At 43.1% G+C, this 14,684-nt stretch overlaps 1 protein-coding gene across 1 annotated transcript in view; it reads right to left on the reverse strand.

The window, feature by feature from the left end:
• The window catches only part of Abca13 (ATP binding cassette subfamily A member 13), a 405,330-nt gene that overhangs the window by 213,658 nt on the left and 176,988 nt on the right, over positions 1-14,684 (reverse strand). The window contains exons 36-39 of the mRNA XM_057772486.1: positions 12,173-12,310; positions 10,981-11,161; positions 8,778-8,996; positions 680-876 (exon numbers count right to left, since the gene is read on the reverse strand). Of these exons, the coding sequence (XP_057628469.1) occupies positions 680-876; positions 8,778-8,996; positions 10,981-11,161; positions 12,173-12,310 (735 nt within the window). The remainder of the gene's footprint in view (positions 1-679; positions 877-8,777; positions 8,997-10,980; positions 11,162-12,172; positions 12,311-14,684) is intronic.

A 14,684-nucleotide genomic window follows, 5' to 3' on the forward strand; every position in this document is an offset into this window, starting at 1 on the left:
TCCCCGGGTCTGAGGGCCTGAGCTGAATAAGAGAACGAGACAGGAAGTGGCCCAGAGAGTTAGGTAGCAAACCATGTCTGCCCATAGTGCCTGCCTCCAGCTTCCTGCCTTGAGTTCCCGCTCTGACTTCCTTCAATGATAGAATATCACCTGCAAGTATTTGGTAAACTAAACCCTTTGTTGCCCGGGTTGCCTTTGGTCAGAGTATTCTATCCAGGTCACAGCAAAGCAAACTAGAATGAGGACCAACCACTCATTTACTGGAAGCTTTGATATTAAGAGCCCAAACAGTCTTTCTATCCACAGCAGTGGAACGCTGGCTAACTTAGGAACGTTTGTCTTTGATGACCTCTAATTGCATCCTTTCATCTCTCATGCTTCTAAAATGGAATGTAATTTAGACAAAGCCAGCTTCAAATGACATCACCTATATAACTCTAGCTCACTGGCTGTATCATTTCTAATACTGACTTAAGAGATCAAATACAAAGTAGGTATTCTTAGTACTATAAATATATTAGCAAACAAATATATCATAAAATATTAGAATATTTTACTTGTTATGAAACAATATCATGCGGCCTCATTGTAATAGGACTTGCTTCATATATACAATAGCCAACCTTTTCTCAAGCACAGCATTGTGGAGAGAGAAAGGGGAATGGGTCTCACCACCTACCTTTCCGGTACTTGAGTAGAATATCCCAGAGGCTGCGACGGGAGCAAGGGTCGACCCCACTGCTCGGCTCATCTAGAACCACTGTCTTTGACCTGCCCATGAAAGCAATAGCAATGGAGAGCTTCCTCTTCATGCCTCCAGACAGAACTCGAGCTGGCTTGTGCTGATGCTGAGTTAGCTCCACTTCATCAAGAGTTCTGCAACAAGAAAGTCCTCATTCTTCTTCCTGAATACCTGAAAGCTTTGCCCTGGGTTTCATGTCTCATACAATGGCTTACTGTGCCTGAGGTCTTTATAAACTGCACAGGGTCCTTGTGGCAAGAGTTAGGGATGCTATGGTGCATATGAGGCACAGTAGCATTGGGCTTATAGGTAGGCCAATGACACCACGTCATTGCATCAAGCATGGTATTAGTCACGGTATCTGGAAAGTATTATGTGCGGAAAGTATTTTGGTCAACTCTCCTGAGAACCATCTCTCTTCTCTTCATTCAGGCCTCCTGCAAAGAAGGGACTTGAATTCTTCTAATACATATGGAGAGCAGTACATTAACAGAGGCAAAGCCCCAGGGTTCACCAGAGGCCTTTAACTTGCTGGCCCACTATGCATGAAAATTTAATGACCTCGTCTAACTGAATTTAATCTAATCAGGAATTTTCAATGATGCCCTGTGTCAAGTGGAAATCATCAATAATCACTAACATTAGAGTAAATCTGCAATTGTCCTTCAGTCTTGACTTTGAGATTTCATAAAACTAACAAAAAGAACTTTTTGTATTGATTGTTGTTTTAAACATATTTTCATATATCTTGTATATATTCTTTTCCCTCTCCTAACTCCTCCCAGATCCTTCCACCTCCCTACCCACCCAGTTTCATGTTTTCCCTCTCTGTAAAAATAAAATCAAACAAAATAAACAAACAAAATAAAAAGACAAAGGACACAAAAACATGGAGTCCTTTTTGTGCTCGGCAATGTGCAATGAGTAAGAGACTCTGGAGCACTCAGACTTATATGGGATGTCAAATCCTTCCCCCTCAGAGATCAGGGATCCATGTGGAAGAGGAAGTAAAAGGATTTGAAGAGCCAGAGGTGATGGACGGACAACTCCAAGGAAACAATGTCTTCCCAACACAACAGGCCTGATGCATGTTTAAACTCACAGACACTGGGTCAGCATGCACAGGTTCAATCCAGACAAAATTTCAGCAAGAAAAAGGGGCAGCGGACACAAAGTCCCATTTGTAAAAAGAAGGTTTTTGCAATTGAGAGCTGCTGGGAGAGGGGAAAAATGTATTCTCCAATGGAGTAACACTGGGTACATCAGCCATACTTCATGGCAGGCGGCACCATGCTCAGGATGGTTGGCTAGCAAAAAAACAAAACAAAAACAAACAAACAAAAAACCCAACTTTTTTAAATTAATTAATTTATTTATTTATTAAAGATTTCTGCCTCCTCCCCGCCACCGCTTCCCATTTCCCTCTCCCTCCCCCAGTCAAGTCCCCCTCCCTCGTCAGCCCCAAGAGCAATCAGGGTTCCCTGCCCTGTGGGAAGTCCAAGGACCCCCCACCTCCATCCAGGTCTATTAAGGTGAGCGTCCAAACTGCCTAGGCTTCCACAAAGCCAGTACGTGCAGTAGGATCAAAAATTCATTGCCATTGTTCTTGAGTTCTCAGTAGTCCTCATTGTCTGCTATGTTCAGCGAGTCCGGTTTTATCCCATGCTTTTTCAGACCCAGGCCAGCTGGCCTTGGTGAGTTCCCAATAGAACATCCCCATTGTCTCAGTGTGTGTGGCCAAAAGACACTTAAGGTCATGCTCAACCTCCTTAGCGATCAGGGAAATGCAAATCAAGACAATTTTAAGATACCATCTTACACCTGTCAGAATGGCTAAAATCAAAAACACCAATGATAGCCTTTGCTGGAGAGGTTGTGGAGAAAGGGGTACACTCATCCATTGCTGGTGGGAATGCAAACTTATGCAACCACTTTGGAAAGCAGTGTGACGGTTTCTCAGGAAATTCGGGATCAACCTACCCCTGGACCCAGCAATACCACTCTTGGGAATATACCCAAGAAATGCCCTATCATACAACAAAAGTATATGCTCAACTATGTTCATAGCAGCATTGTTTGTAATAGTAAAAAACCCAACTTTTAATGTGGTGTTTATTCCTCTTGCTATGAGCCCCCCTTTCTCACATAATTCCAAAACCACTATGCTTTAATAATAGCTCCTTACTCTCATTTTATACTTTCTGTCTTTCCATTTCACTCTTCCCTAAGCAGCGAAAGTGGAGCCCCCTCCCTATGAGCGACAGAACAGGCTTGCTTAGCACTTCCTGACAGCCTACAATTGAAAGGTCATTCGGCAGCAAAGGCAGCAAAGGAGGAAGCTTCTAGACAGGTGCATAAGAATCAGAGGAGCTCCACAAAGCTGAGCTTCAAGAACATTTGGCTCCTGGAACACTTCCAGATTCCCAGCAAAGTAGCAAGGGAATGACAAGGACTTTCTCATCTAATGAAGAAAGAGAATTTTCTTGTCAGTTTCATTCTCTCTGCCTTTTTTGCCTGACGCACAGAGAGTACTCAAATCAGCTTCTTACTGTCTAGTTTTCAGCCGAGAAGCAAGGCAGTTTGTGTTTAATCCAAGCCTCAGAGTCTATTTCCTGCTTGTCACATCTCAGCCTAATCTCGGGCAATCACTATGCCCCTATTCTCTAGTGCAGCCATGGTTTAAAAGACCCTGACAGGAAAGAGGAGAAAGAATGGTTCAGCAAGTGCCTGGACTCCGTAGTCTAGCAAGACCTTTCTACATGGACCATTGGAACACAGGAAAGGACAGGAGCCCATTTACCTCAGTTGACAGTGTATTAGTGAGAAATGAGTCAGCAAAGAAGACGGACAAGAAAATAAGTTCTCAAAAAACTGTCAAATGCTTTCAAACTTGCCTCTGCCGATTATATTTCTATCCTACCAAAGTGCTTCCTGCTCATCTCTTCTATGGACAGCATTCAGGGCCTTTATCATGTCTAGGAAGCACATGTTGATGTCGTGTTGACGAGTCCTATTGACGACTGTACCACTGGCATTTAAATTGATGGATATAACACCAGCTAATGTCAGTGGAGTCAAAGGACATGCCTCTTCTCCAGATAAAGACACATTGCTAGAACTGTAGTTAGTCTCTTGGGTATTGTTGAGGAGAGTATGAAAGGCACTCTCAGGGACTGGGGTGGAATCTATGGCAAAACCTGATCATAGCCAGCCTGCTGGTTTTAGGGCATGCTCATGTGCTTAGATCAGGACATAAATATCAGAGAACAATAAGCCTCTTGCAAACATTACCCAGGTGTTATCATCTGTTGTTTTGTTTCGTTTTGTTTTTTCTTTGATTTTAAAATTCTAAAGTTACTCAAAGGCTAGTGTTTTCCTAATTATGGAGGTTTGGCAAATCAAAAGAAAATGGATAATTTCTGTGAAATTACATCTCTGTTTTCTCATAAAAAGGACAGGAAATCTCCCTAATAAGAATATCACTGAGCAGCACAGAAAGGGAAGAGGACTTTTCCTCATGTCAAGTCTCAATTATGTACCCAAAAATGTGTCTGGAGACGTCTCTTCAATCATCCATTCATTTATAGAGCAAAAGTTTATTGACCCTTTATAATGCAGGGCACCTGTCACTTTCCAGGGGCAGAGAAATAAGTCAAATTTTGTCTGAGATTCAGAAACTCAGAGTCGGGTGGAAAGGCCAGATAAGAAATTACAATAAATACAAAGGAGCTAAGCCCCAGGTTCTGCAGGAATGCCCCGTGACTCTAAAGGAAGTAGCGGAAGGAGTCAGCCAGATGGACAGTGAGATTTGGCAAGGTGGCAATATTTGAGCAGTATGTTCCGAAGAAAGATGCAAAAAAGGTTGCCAGGACATGGGGGGAGATGAATGACATGTGCAAGAAACAACAAATCCTATTCTGGCCGCTAAGGGGAGGCCATACAATGAAGCGTGGGTAAGACAGGCGAAATGGGCTTGAGTCAGGGCTCATATCCATCATAAACCCTCTATCTCTCTCGGTCTAGATGTACAACCGGTGACTCATGATTTTCAGACCAGCTTTCTCCCATTTCCTCTAAAACTGCTCACCTTGAGTCCCAGGTCACCAGGACCTGTCACTACTACCAATATTGCTGTCATATGCCAATCCAGATAGTCTGCCCTGTTTCTAGGTTTACTCTCTTGGGATTCTTAGGAATTTAGTATCCAGTGTGTCCCCTAGCACTGGGAGTTTTAATAACGTATGACTTCTAGAAGGGTCACTGTTTACCTGTGCAGGGAATTTCTTTTCAAACTCTTGTGTGTGTGTGTACGTGTGTGTATGTATATGCATGTGTGTGTATATGTATGTGTGTTTATGTATGTGTGTATGTGTGTGTATGTATATATGTATATGTGTGTATGTGTTTGTATATGTGTGTATATGTACATGTGTGTGTATGTATAGAGAGAGCTTCACATGGAACCCAGACTGATCTTGAACTTACTACACAACAGAAAATAACTGTGACTCCTGATGTTCTAGCCCCTACCTCCCAAATATGAGATTACATCTGTAGTAGACAATCCACAGCTTATGCACTCTTAACTCTAAAATAATGCTGAAACTAGATAAGAGTTCCAGACACTCCGCCTTGACTCCCACTGCCTGTGTGCTGCACCACATGTACTATCTGGAGAGATGATCTTTAGCTTCTTTAAAGGTCCCTTCACTGCCCCGTAACCAGCAAGTTTCCATCAAGATTCTCTTCTCTAGCCCATCCAATCATTCGTCCTCTACTGGACCAGCATCAGCAGTGGACAGACAGGATGTTACAGTTCCTGTCTTCACGCCATCCTCTAACTTCCCAACATGACATCATTCCAGTTCTCTGTTCCCATTGGGGGTAAAACTACTGTTGCCATATTCCTTGTTTTCCCTCCTTACATGGCTCCAGGAAGACCTCCCTACTCAGACTTCTTTGTTGAAGGTCATTAATGGTGTCTGTGTAGTAAATCAAAGGTCAGTTTATCTCACTTAACCCTGCAGAGAATTGAGGCATCCATCCCTCCATCTTCCTTAAGGAGCCAAATTCACTCTTCCTCTTTCCCTGCTTCCACTCTCTCTTGGCTGACGCTCCATCTGACATCATCGTGGGTTACTGTAGATGCGGCTCAACCCGTCATTCTCCCTCTGCTCCACTTCCACACACTGACCTCACTGCACACCGAGATAACCTGCCTTTAACCTGAGTTCTATTATGTTCATTGAAATGCTACATGGTAACAATACAACAACAGCATTTCAATCACTCCATGTCTGAAAATGTTCCTCTTTTGGCTACTCTTGCCTTCCTCAGGTCAAAGGAGAGGCAGAACAGTCATCATCTGCCTCTTGACAAGTGTTCACTCCACGGATGGTACAAAGATCTGCTTTCTCCTTTGAGCTCACATGGTAATGAATTCAGACCTTAAGGAAAACAAGCTGTGCTACAGAACACTAATCAGAGGTATGTTGGCTCCAAATCAGATGTTTTCAGTTTTCCCTCCCTCTAATTGAGAACTACGGTCCTAAAACATGATCTCATTCTGATTGCTTTTGTATAAATTGGCTTTGTTGCTAGGTAACATGTTGTGAATTGATAACTGTTAAAGGTTGCCTAGCACCCAAATAAGAAAATGAAGCCCATGTGGCATCGTCAGGAACTGAATTTAATCCCCCAATCACAATCACAGTAGAATTTGCTATAGCCCAACACAGACACAAATTTTCAAGTTAAGTAAGTATGTAGACTCTAGACTTAAATACATATTGTGTATAGACTTGACATAAAAGTAATGTGACTATTATATTAAGAGGCAGAAGGGTACTAGCAGAAGAGGGAGGGAGCAGTATAGAGCAATGGGTATGAGTATGAGCAAAGCACAATGAAAAACATGTATGAAAATGTCACAATGAAGCCCATCATTTTGTGTGATAGCTAAATATATGCAAAGGCAGCTTTAATGGAAACAAGTGACCCAGGTCTTTATAGTAAGAAGGAGTATGTTGTATGCAGTTAATTGGTTATCTAATATATATGTATTCCATACAATCATAGTACTTTCATATTGAGGACTAACTCAAGTCTGAGATGGTTTTAAGTAGTACAAAGTAAGCATGCTCTCTGTACAATTAAGAGATAATTGCTACGTACATTATTTCTGCTATCATTCATTCTACAAAGGTATTATGAGGTGAACTGAGAATAGCATTTTACAGCAGAGAACAGGCCAATGGGGTGACTTTTGAGAGAGAAGGAAACGGAGAAAGAAGCATTTAAACCAACTTTGTGGTGCCATATGCCACTTTCCACAAGGGCTCCTGTCCCTTGAGGATCTTTTCCAAGACTTTGAATTTAATTTGCATTTGACCCTCAGAGAGTGAGCATCTGTCCAGGAGGCACGTTTGATTTGTTTTACATATGCCCTTGTCATAGCTGGTGTCTAAACACAGGCAGCTATCTCAAGTTGAAATGATCTAAATGCTGCTCTCTTCCCAGAGCGGGCAAAAGTAATCTGTGCAGCCGTGCATTCCTCTGTCACTTCCTCCTCAAAGTCTGCACTGAGAGACTGGCAGGGGGAGCTGCATAGGGAGGTCTCCTGATGAGCTGCTTTCACATCCTGGCCCCCTGGCCCTGGAGAAGTATATGAAGTCCCCGTTCTGGGTGTGTGGTCTTGTTCTAACAAAAGAAAGCCCATAACACTACTCCTTCCCACCGATATAAAATATTGTGTGTAAACCTACATCATTTTGCATTCAGTTAAGACTTCAGAGAACCATGCTTCTGAGGAAGCTTCCACACAGAGCCAGGGTCCCTCACCCCTTAATATCTCTACTAAAGAATGTTTGGGGACATGCTTTGACCACCTTTTAAAGGTACTGCCACCTGTATTCATTAGACACATTGAACATAATTGGTAACAAATAACTTTCACTTCTTAGGCCATCATAATGTTCACAGGGATGGGTATGCTGTGGTCAGGCAGAGGCACTAAAATATCCCAGAAAGCCCTTCCTCCCCTGCCCAGTCTGTCATCCTTGAAAGAGAACATCCTCTGGTCCTGCATGCTGCAACCCAAGGTAAAGGCAGCTAGCTAGGTACACCTGACTTTTAAGAGCCCTGGGGCAGGCCTTCATGTTCCTGTTTGAGTTACTCATCTCTCTGAGGATGAACGACCATGTCTGCAAATTGAAGACAGCCTCCATATTGATCTTGGAAGATAACTGGGACCACAGCATGTTCTCCACTTCCAAAAGATTCTCACGAACTCCCACTGGCCTACTTCTCCTTCATCCCCACCCCCATGTTCACTGCTACAAAACAAATCTTTCCCATCACCTCATCCCACCACCTGCCTTCTCCTTAGTTTCCTATGTGTCACCTTCTTCATTCACGTCCATAGTCATCCTGTGATGTACCCGCACTCCTCCCCAGGTGACGGCGGACTGGAATAATGTGATTGCTGCCCTTGTAGCTGTTATTCTAGGTTATCATTAGTGTTTCTCTCACCTGTGCTGGGATGGGTGGAAGAGCCAACAGCAGGTGTGTTGTTTCTCTGTCCAGTCTCTCCCATGGCTGTGTGCCTGCTGTGGCATAGAGATGCCTACCTTGTAGACCAATGACAGTCTTCAGTTCATTCACACCTGTGTACCTGATAAATTTGCTGTTCCTTAGCATGCCAAATAGGAGTCCATCGGCACGTTTCCTTGTCTTCCTTTGCACTGTGTTTATTCCAGATACGCAAGCCTTCAAGCTCCTGTCTAGCCACTCTTCCCATGCTGCCTCAGTTCTTCCCACATTTCCAAGAAAAACATTCAAATCTAGTTGTTTTCCAGAAAAGCCATCTCTAAGCTCCCCAGGGCTGTTGGCTCCAACATATTTCCATATGTAAGATCCACCTGCTATATCTTTCCTTTCCATACACATACAGTTAGATTATAGTAATTATCTCCGCATTCTTCACCTGCATGACTAAGCAAAGACATGTAGGGGAAATAGAGAACCGTTTACTTACTTGTCGACTTGCTGCTGTAGCTCCTTCTTGGTCCACCAAGGTGCTTTTATGGCGGCAAAGAGCATCAGGTGTTCCCGCACAGTGAGGTTGTCCAGGAGAATATCCTGCTGTGGACACACTCCCAGCTCCTCTCTGACCTTGGACAAATCTGTCTGCAGGTTCTTGCCATTTATGATGATCGTTCCAGAAGTGGGAGGGTAGAGCCCCATCAACATGGATCTGCAAGGAACAAAGATTCAGCACAAGCAACACCTGGAAGCTCAGAACATCAATGAGACACTCGGATCCCAGGTGGTGTACGCAGCTTACAGGGAACTCACACCGTCTGCTGACCAGCTTTCTACGTGGTCAGTTAAAACATATGGAATTCATGGGGAAGTTGGTCTGTCCAACTTTGAAAGGCTGACCTACGAATGTGCCCTGCCTCCCAGAGGACAGAATGTGATTGTAGACCTCTACAGTTGCGTCACACTTGGGTGAATAGTCTGAGAGAAAGAAGGTAAACTCAATTCCATTTATATGGAATTCTTGAATAAGTAAACAAATTAGCAAACAGGTCAGTGGCTACTCAGGAGCCAGGGCCAAAAGATGATACATCTCAGAAGGGAAATGAAATGTTCTGTGTCTTCACTGTGGTATGTGCTCTGATGTCAGACAAACATGCCCACTCTTACTGAACTATATGCAAAAACACATGATATTGACTGTACAAAAGTTATGAATTAAGAAATTCAATTAGCAATTCTTTTATAACAACTTCCAAACCTATTTGGGAATTCAACAAATTAATAAATGTAATGATACCTCAAGTATCCTTGGGAGTTGGTTTGACAATAGCCCCCTTCCACCAAAATTTCAATATTCCAGTTTAGTGTACAAAAATTGCCATATGGATGTCATCTATATCATTTTTCTATGCACTTTAAATCATTTGTTTATTGTATTTTTGAATGAATGTTGACAAGAAAAAACTAACATTTAGGGCAGATGCAATATTTTTCAGATTGTTTTGATCTGTGTCAGGCAAATCGAGGGAAACGGAATCTGGGGACACAGAGATTCAACTCTATCACTCTGCATGAGTCTCAGAGGCCTTTGGTTTAAATGATAAAGACCCAGTTCAGTAATTGGCTCTTGGCCTCCAAGCACTGCCAGAAAGTAAGAGGCAAGCACTTAAGGTGACTCCAAGTGTACTCCAAATATCACGAAAAGCCAAGTCGTTAGTGAGCCCTGAAGCATCCAGAACCTTCTTTTTTAATTCTCATCATTCTGCAAGACAGGTGCACCGAGATTCCCTGGTAAGACATGCATATTAGCAAACATTTGCTGAGTTATAGTTTGCATAACTCGTATGTTCTCAATTTGCAAGTTCTAAGAAAAGAATAACCCTTTCGTTCTATTTCAGTGTGCGAGGTACAAATACAAACACCCCATGTTCTTTTGATTTGTCTCCAGCGACCGCTGCTGGGACGCCACAGACACTACATTTCTGCCGTCCTCACTAAGATAGGGACCACTTCATTCTCATCATCCTTACTAACCATACGTTAGACCTGTGCACATTTGCTGAGAAAAAGAATAAGGAGTGATTTACTCAAAAGACACACTCCGTAATGTTGGCAGATAGCCCTCAACACGGCTGTTCCTCAACCAGCTCAAGGCTGTGGATATTTGAACTCACGTCTCCCCCTCTGAGGCTACATGATTGAATTCTTTAATCAAATCTGAAACTACTGGATCCAAAACCAAAATCAGGACTTAGCTAGAGAAAAGTCAAAGGAAAAGATGAAAACAGAAAAGCAAACATCCTTAGTTTATAGAGATTTCGCTGCTCTTTGTCTATAATTATTCAAATAAAATTATGCTTTAGTGGCTGTCAAAGAACTTCAAAAGATTAAAGTAAAACATGTTGAATTATTTGTAATAAATAAAGTTTGGTGTATTGTAAAATATTCATCCACCTCTCCCCTTGGAATCTACTCCAGGTCTAAAATATGATTGAGGACTATGGGGGCAGGGGGCATGCTTTGGAGAGAGCTTGCTCTTCTGAATCACTAAGCTTTCTATTGAGATCAAAGCAAAACAAACAATAAAAAACTAAAAATGGAAGGAGAAGAAGGAAAGAGGGATGGAGATGGAGAAAGGAAAAAGAGGGAGAAGGGGGAGAGGGAAGAGAAAATATGTTCTTGAAAATGAGACACACATGATAGTTGTTTTCCCTGCACCATTGGTTCCCAGCAGGGCTGTGATCTGGTCTCTGTGGAAGGTGAGGGTGAGCTCTTGGACAGCTACTTTGTGGTCTTCATATTCCTTTGTCACCGATATTAGAGACACTCCTGGGATACCTCCTTCCAGCTCTCCCAGGCCATTTTGCTGTGAGGACCCTGTAAGGAGAATGGACATTCACCATGAAAAGATTTCAGGAGCCTGGAAAACAATGCCTGCACTATCCAATCATCTGTTCCTTCGGAACAGAATCCTGACTCCGGGAGGCAGGCCAAGCACTTCCGCAGACTTCATTACAGAAAACCATGAGCATAATGTGTAACGGCAAAATACATTGAGGTCACTGACAACAAAGCTTTGATCTCTTCTGATAGGAGAACCGCTCTGTAAGGAAATAAAAATAGATGCACAAAGGGTCCTGCAGACATGGGAACTAAACAGGCTATTTAGTGTCCACAGGAAATCTTCACCTGACATAGGAGAGGATAGAGGCTGGTAGGGTATATTCTGCAGTTCCTGAACCATCCATAATCTACTTAGTTAATTAGAGTTTAAAATTACTTTCCCATATTCACTCAGAATACAAATCCAGGATGGTAGGATCTAGCTGGTCCTTGGTGACCCATCTCCATTCACAGGGCCTACACTCTGAGTGGCTCTCATGCCTGGCCCACAGTCAAAGGTCACGATGATGGAAAATCATTGACATCAGTGGTCCTTCTCTCCTGTTTAAGAACTTTTACTGCCTTAAATAAAGTCCCTGGTCATAAGAGGAAGTGATATTCTTGTTCATAGAATAATCATAGACGTTAAAATATGTAAAATCATTCGGAAAAATTGAAGTGTGCTATACTTGGCAGCTGCTTGCTTTTCCTTTTAGCTTTCTTACACCTGTTCATTTTGAATTTTAACAAACTGTAATTCACACATACACACACAGAAATCTACGGAGAGGAGCACCACAAATAGCAGGTGACTGGTCCATCCCCAGCTTCCAGGGCTATGGACACATGACCAGTGCATTGCAGATCAACCCTGTGGTTGTTTCAGAGCCCAGAGCACCCAAATGAGAGAAACTTGGAATCTGTACAAAATGTTAAATGCCTACATAGAAGTGAAAATCAAAACTGACCAGAGAAAATGTATCTAATAGAGCTTTTGTTACCCACCTTTGCTACCGAAGTCCTCGTTGAAGAAGAATAAACCGGAACTCAGAGAGCATCGCCGCTTCTCTATCAAACCACACACACTTTTCCAATAGGATGCAGTGAAGGGGAAATACCATGGTTTCCCTAGACCAAAAGTTCCTTAGGAAGTAAGATACAGTTAGAATTAGAATAATTATTTTTCCATGTACATGAGCATTCTGGAGCACCTAATCTTAGTTGTTGTTTCTTTTGTTTTGTTTTCCTTTTTATTTTATTTATTTATTTTACATGCCAATCACAGTTTTCCTTCCCTCCTCTCCTCTTGCCCCTTCCCCTACCTCCCTTCTACCCACACCCATCCACTCCTCCACTGTCTCCATTTAGAATGGGTAAGGCCTCCTTCCCAAGGGAATCAACAAAACATGGCATATCAAGTTGAAGCAGGACCAAGCTCCTCTCCCTTGCATCAAGGCGGGGCAACCATCCCTCCACAGGGAACAGGTTCCAAAGAGTCAGCTCATGTTACAGAGACAGATCCTGGTTCCACTGTTAGGAGCCCCACAAAAGAGCAAGCAACACAACTGTCACCCATATGCAGAGGGCCTAGCTTGGTCCCATGCCAACTCCCTAGCTGTTATTGGTCCAGAGCCTGTGAACTCCCACAAGCTCAGCCCAGCTGTCTCTGTGGGTTTCCCATCATGATATTGACCCCCCCCCCCGCTCATATAATCCTTCTTCCCCCTCTTCAACTGGACATCCAGAGCTCAGCCCCGTGCTTGGTTGTGGATCTCTGCATCTGTTTCCATCAGTTACTGCATGAAAGCTCTGTCATAACAATTAGGATAGTCACCAGTCTGATTACAGGAGAAGGACAGCTCAGGCACCCTCTCCACTACTACTAGGAGCCTTAACTGGAGTCTTCCTTGTGTTTTCCTGGGAGATTCACTGGCACCAAGTTTCTCTACAGCCCCATAATGGCCCCCTCTATCAAGATATCTCTTTCATTACTCTCTCCCTCCATCTCGCCCCCCAGAAACAACCTAGATTCCTCTTAACCCAAGAATGGGTAAAGAAAATGTGGCACATTTACACAATGGAGTATTTCTCAGTGGAGAAAAACAATGACATCATGAAATTTGCAGGCAAATGGATGGAACTAGAAAAAAATCATCCCGAGTGAGGTAACCCAGAACCATAAAGACAAACACAGTATGTATTCACTCATAAGTGGATATTAGATGTAAAGCAAAGGACAACCAGGCTACAGTCTTCAGCCCCGGAGAAGCTAGGTAACAAGAAAGACCCTAAGAGGGACACATGGCTCTCCGTGGGAAAAGGAAAAAGATTAGACATCCTAGGTAAACTGGGGGCAGGGGGAGTAGAGGGGAGGAGGGGGGATGGGAACATGAGGAATCAGGGTGGAGTACATAATCTAACTAATCCGTACGAAATGCTAATAACTTTCAAGATGCACCACATACATAAACCAACCATGAAATGAGGTAGCATGTCCCCTTTTGAAGGGAATCCAAAATATCCCTCCTTGGTTTAAGCTGGAACTAGCTGCTCGCCTCTCTCAAATCTACTTCCCCAAGCGACCAAGAGATGCAGTCAGCAAACTTGAATAAATGCTGGGCGCGCCACCCGAGAAGCCCTCGTCTACTACCCTCAGACCCCGTGATGCTATTGCTCTGCTTTGACCTGTCTTTGATGCTTGCAAAGGTTACTAGAACACAGGAGCTTGGAGTCAGTGTCTGAGAAAGCTATTCAGAGAGAACTTCTACACAGAAGGATAATTTGTAACTCTAGCAATTCCGTATGAAACACCACCACGTTCTCGAAACACATTCTCCAGGCTCACCTCGGCCCACTTAGCATTCACTTCTCTTCATTTCAAATAGAAAGAAATGAAAGGGTCTCTAATTATTACCACGTCCAAATCTGTAAACACACACACACACACACACACACACACACACACACTAGCCTAAGTTTGGGAAATGTAATACAATTAATAAAAACCCAGAGACAGAAATTGGGGTTCAATCTGAAGGTAAGAAAAACAAAGTAGCCAGTCACTGGCGCTTACCTCTAACTCAGCCTGAAATGGTGATCCTGCCTCCAGGAATCCTCAGAATAAGACTGTCTCAGAGCTGTCTCCTCCCATCTTATTTTCCTCTCTAGTGCTGGGATTAAAGGTATGCACCACTACCGCCCAGTTTTTATGGCAAACTAGTGGGGATTCTAGGATTAAAGGTGTGTGTCATCACTGCCTGGCCTGTATGGCTAACCGGGGTGGCTGTTTCACTCTCTGATCTTCTGACAAGCTTTATTTATTAAAATACAAATGAACTATCACTGCAGGGAAACTTACCTGAAAGCCTAAACTCTATCAGTGACTCGAATAAAAAGGCCCACAGGAAGAGATTTCAGTTCTTTGATCATCCCGCAGAAGAAAGACATGCAAACGTTTATATACTCTAACCAGAATGTTCAAAAAGGCAGCACACACTCAAATGATGGTAAAGGGCTA

Source organism: Chionomys nivalis, chromosome 6, assembly GCF_950005125.1.
Source record: "Chionomys nivalis chromosome 6, mChiNiv1.1, whole genome shotgun sequence".
In the NCBI taxonomy this organism is placed as follows: domain Eukaryota; kingdom Metazoa; phylum Chordata; class Mammalia; order Rodentia; family Cricetidae; genus Chionomys; species Chionomys nivalis.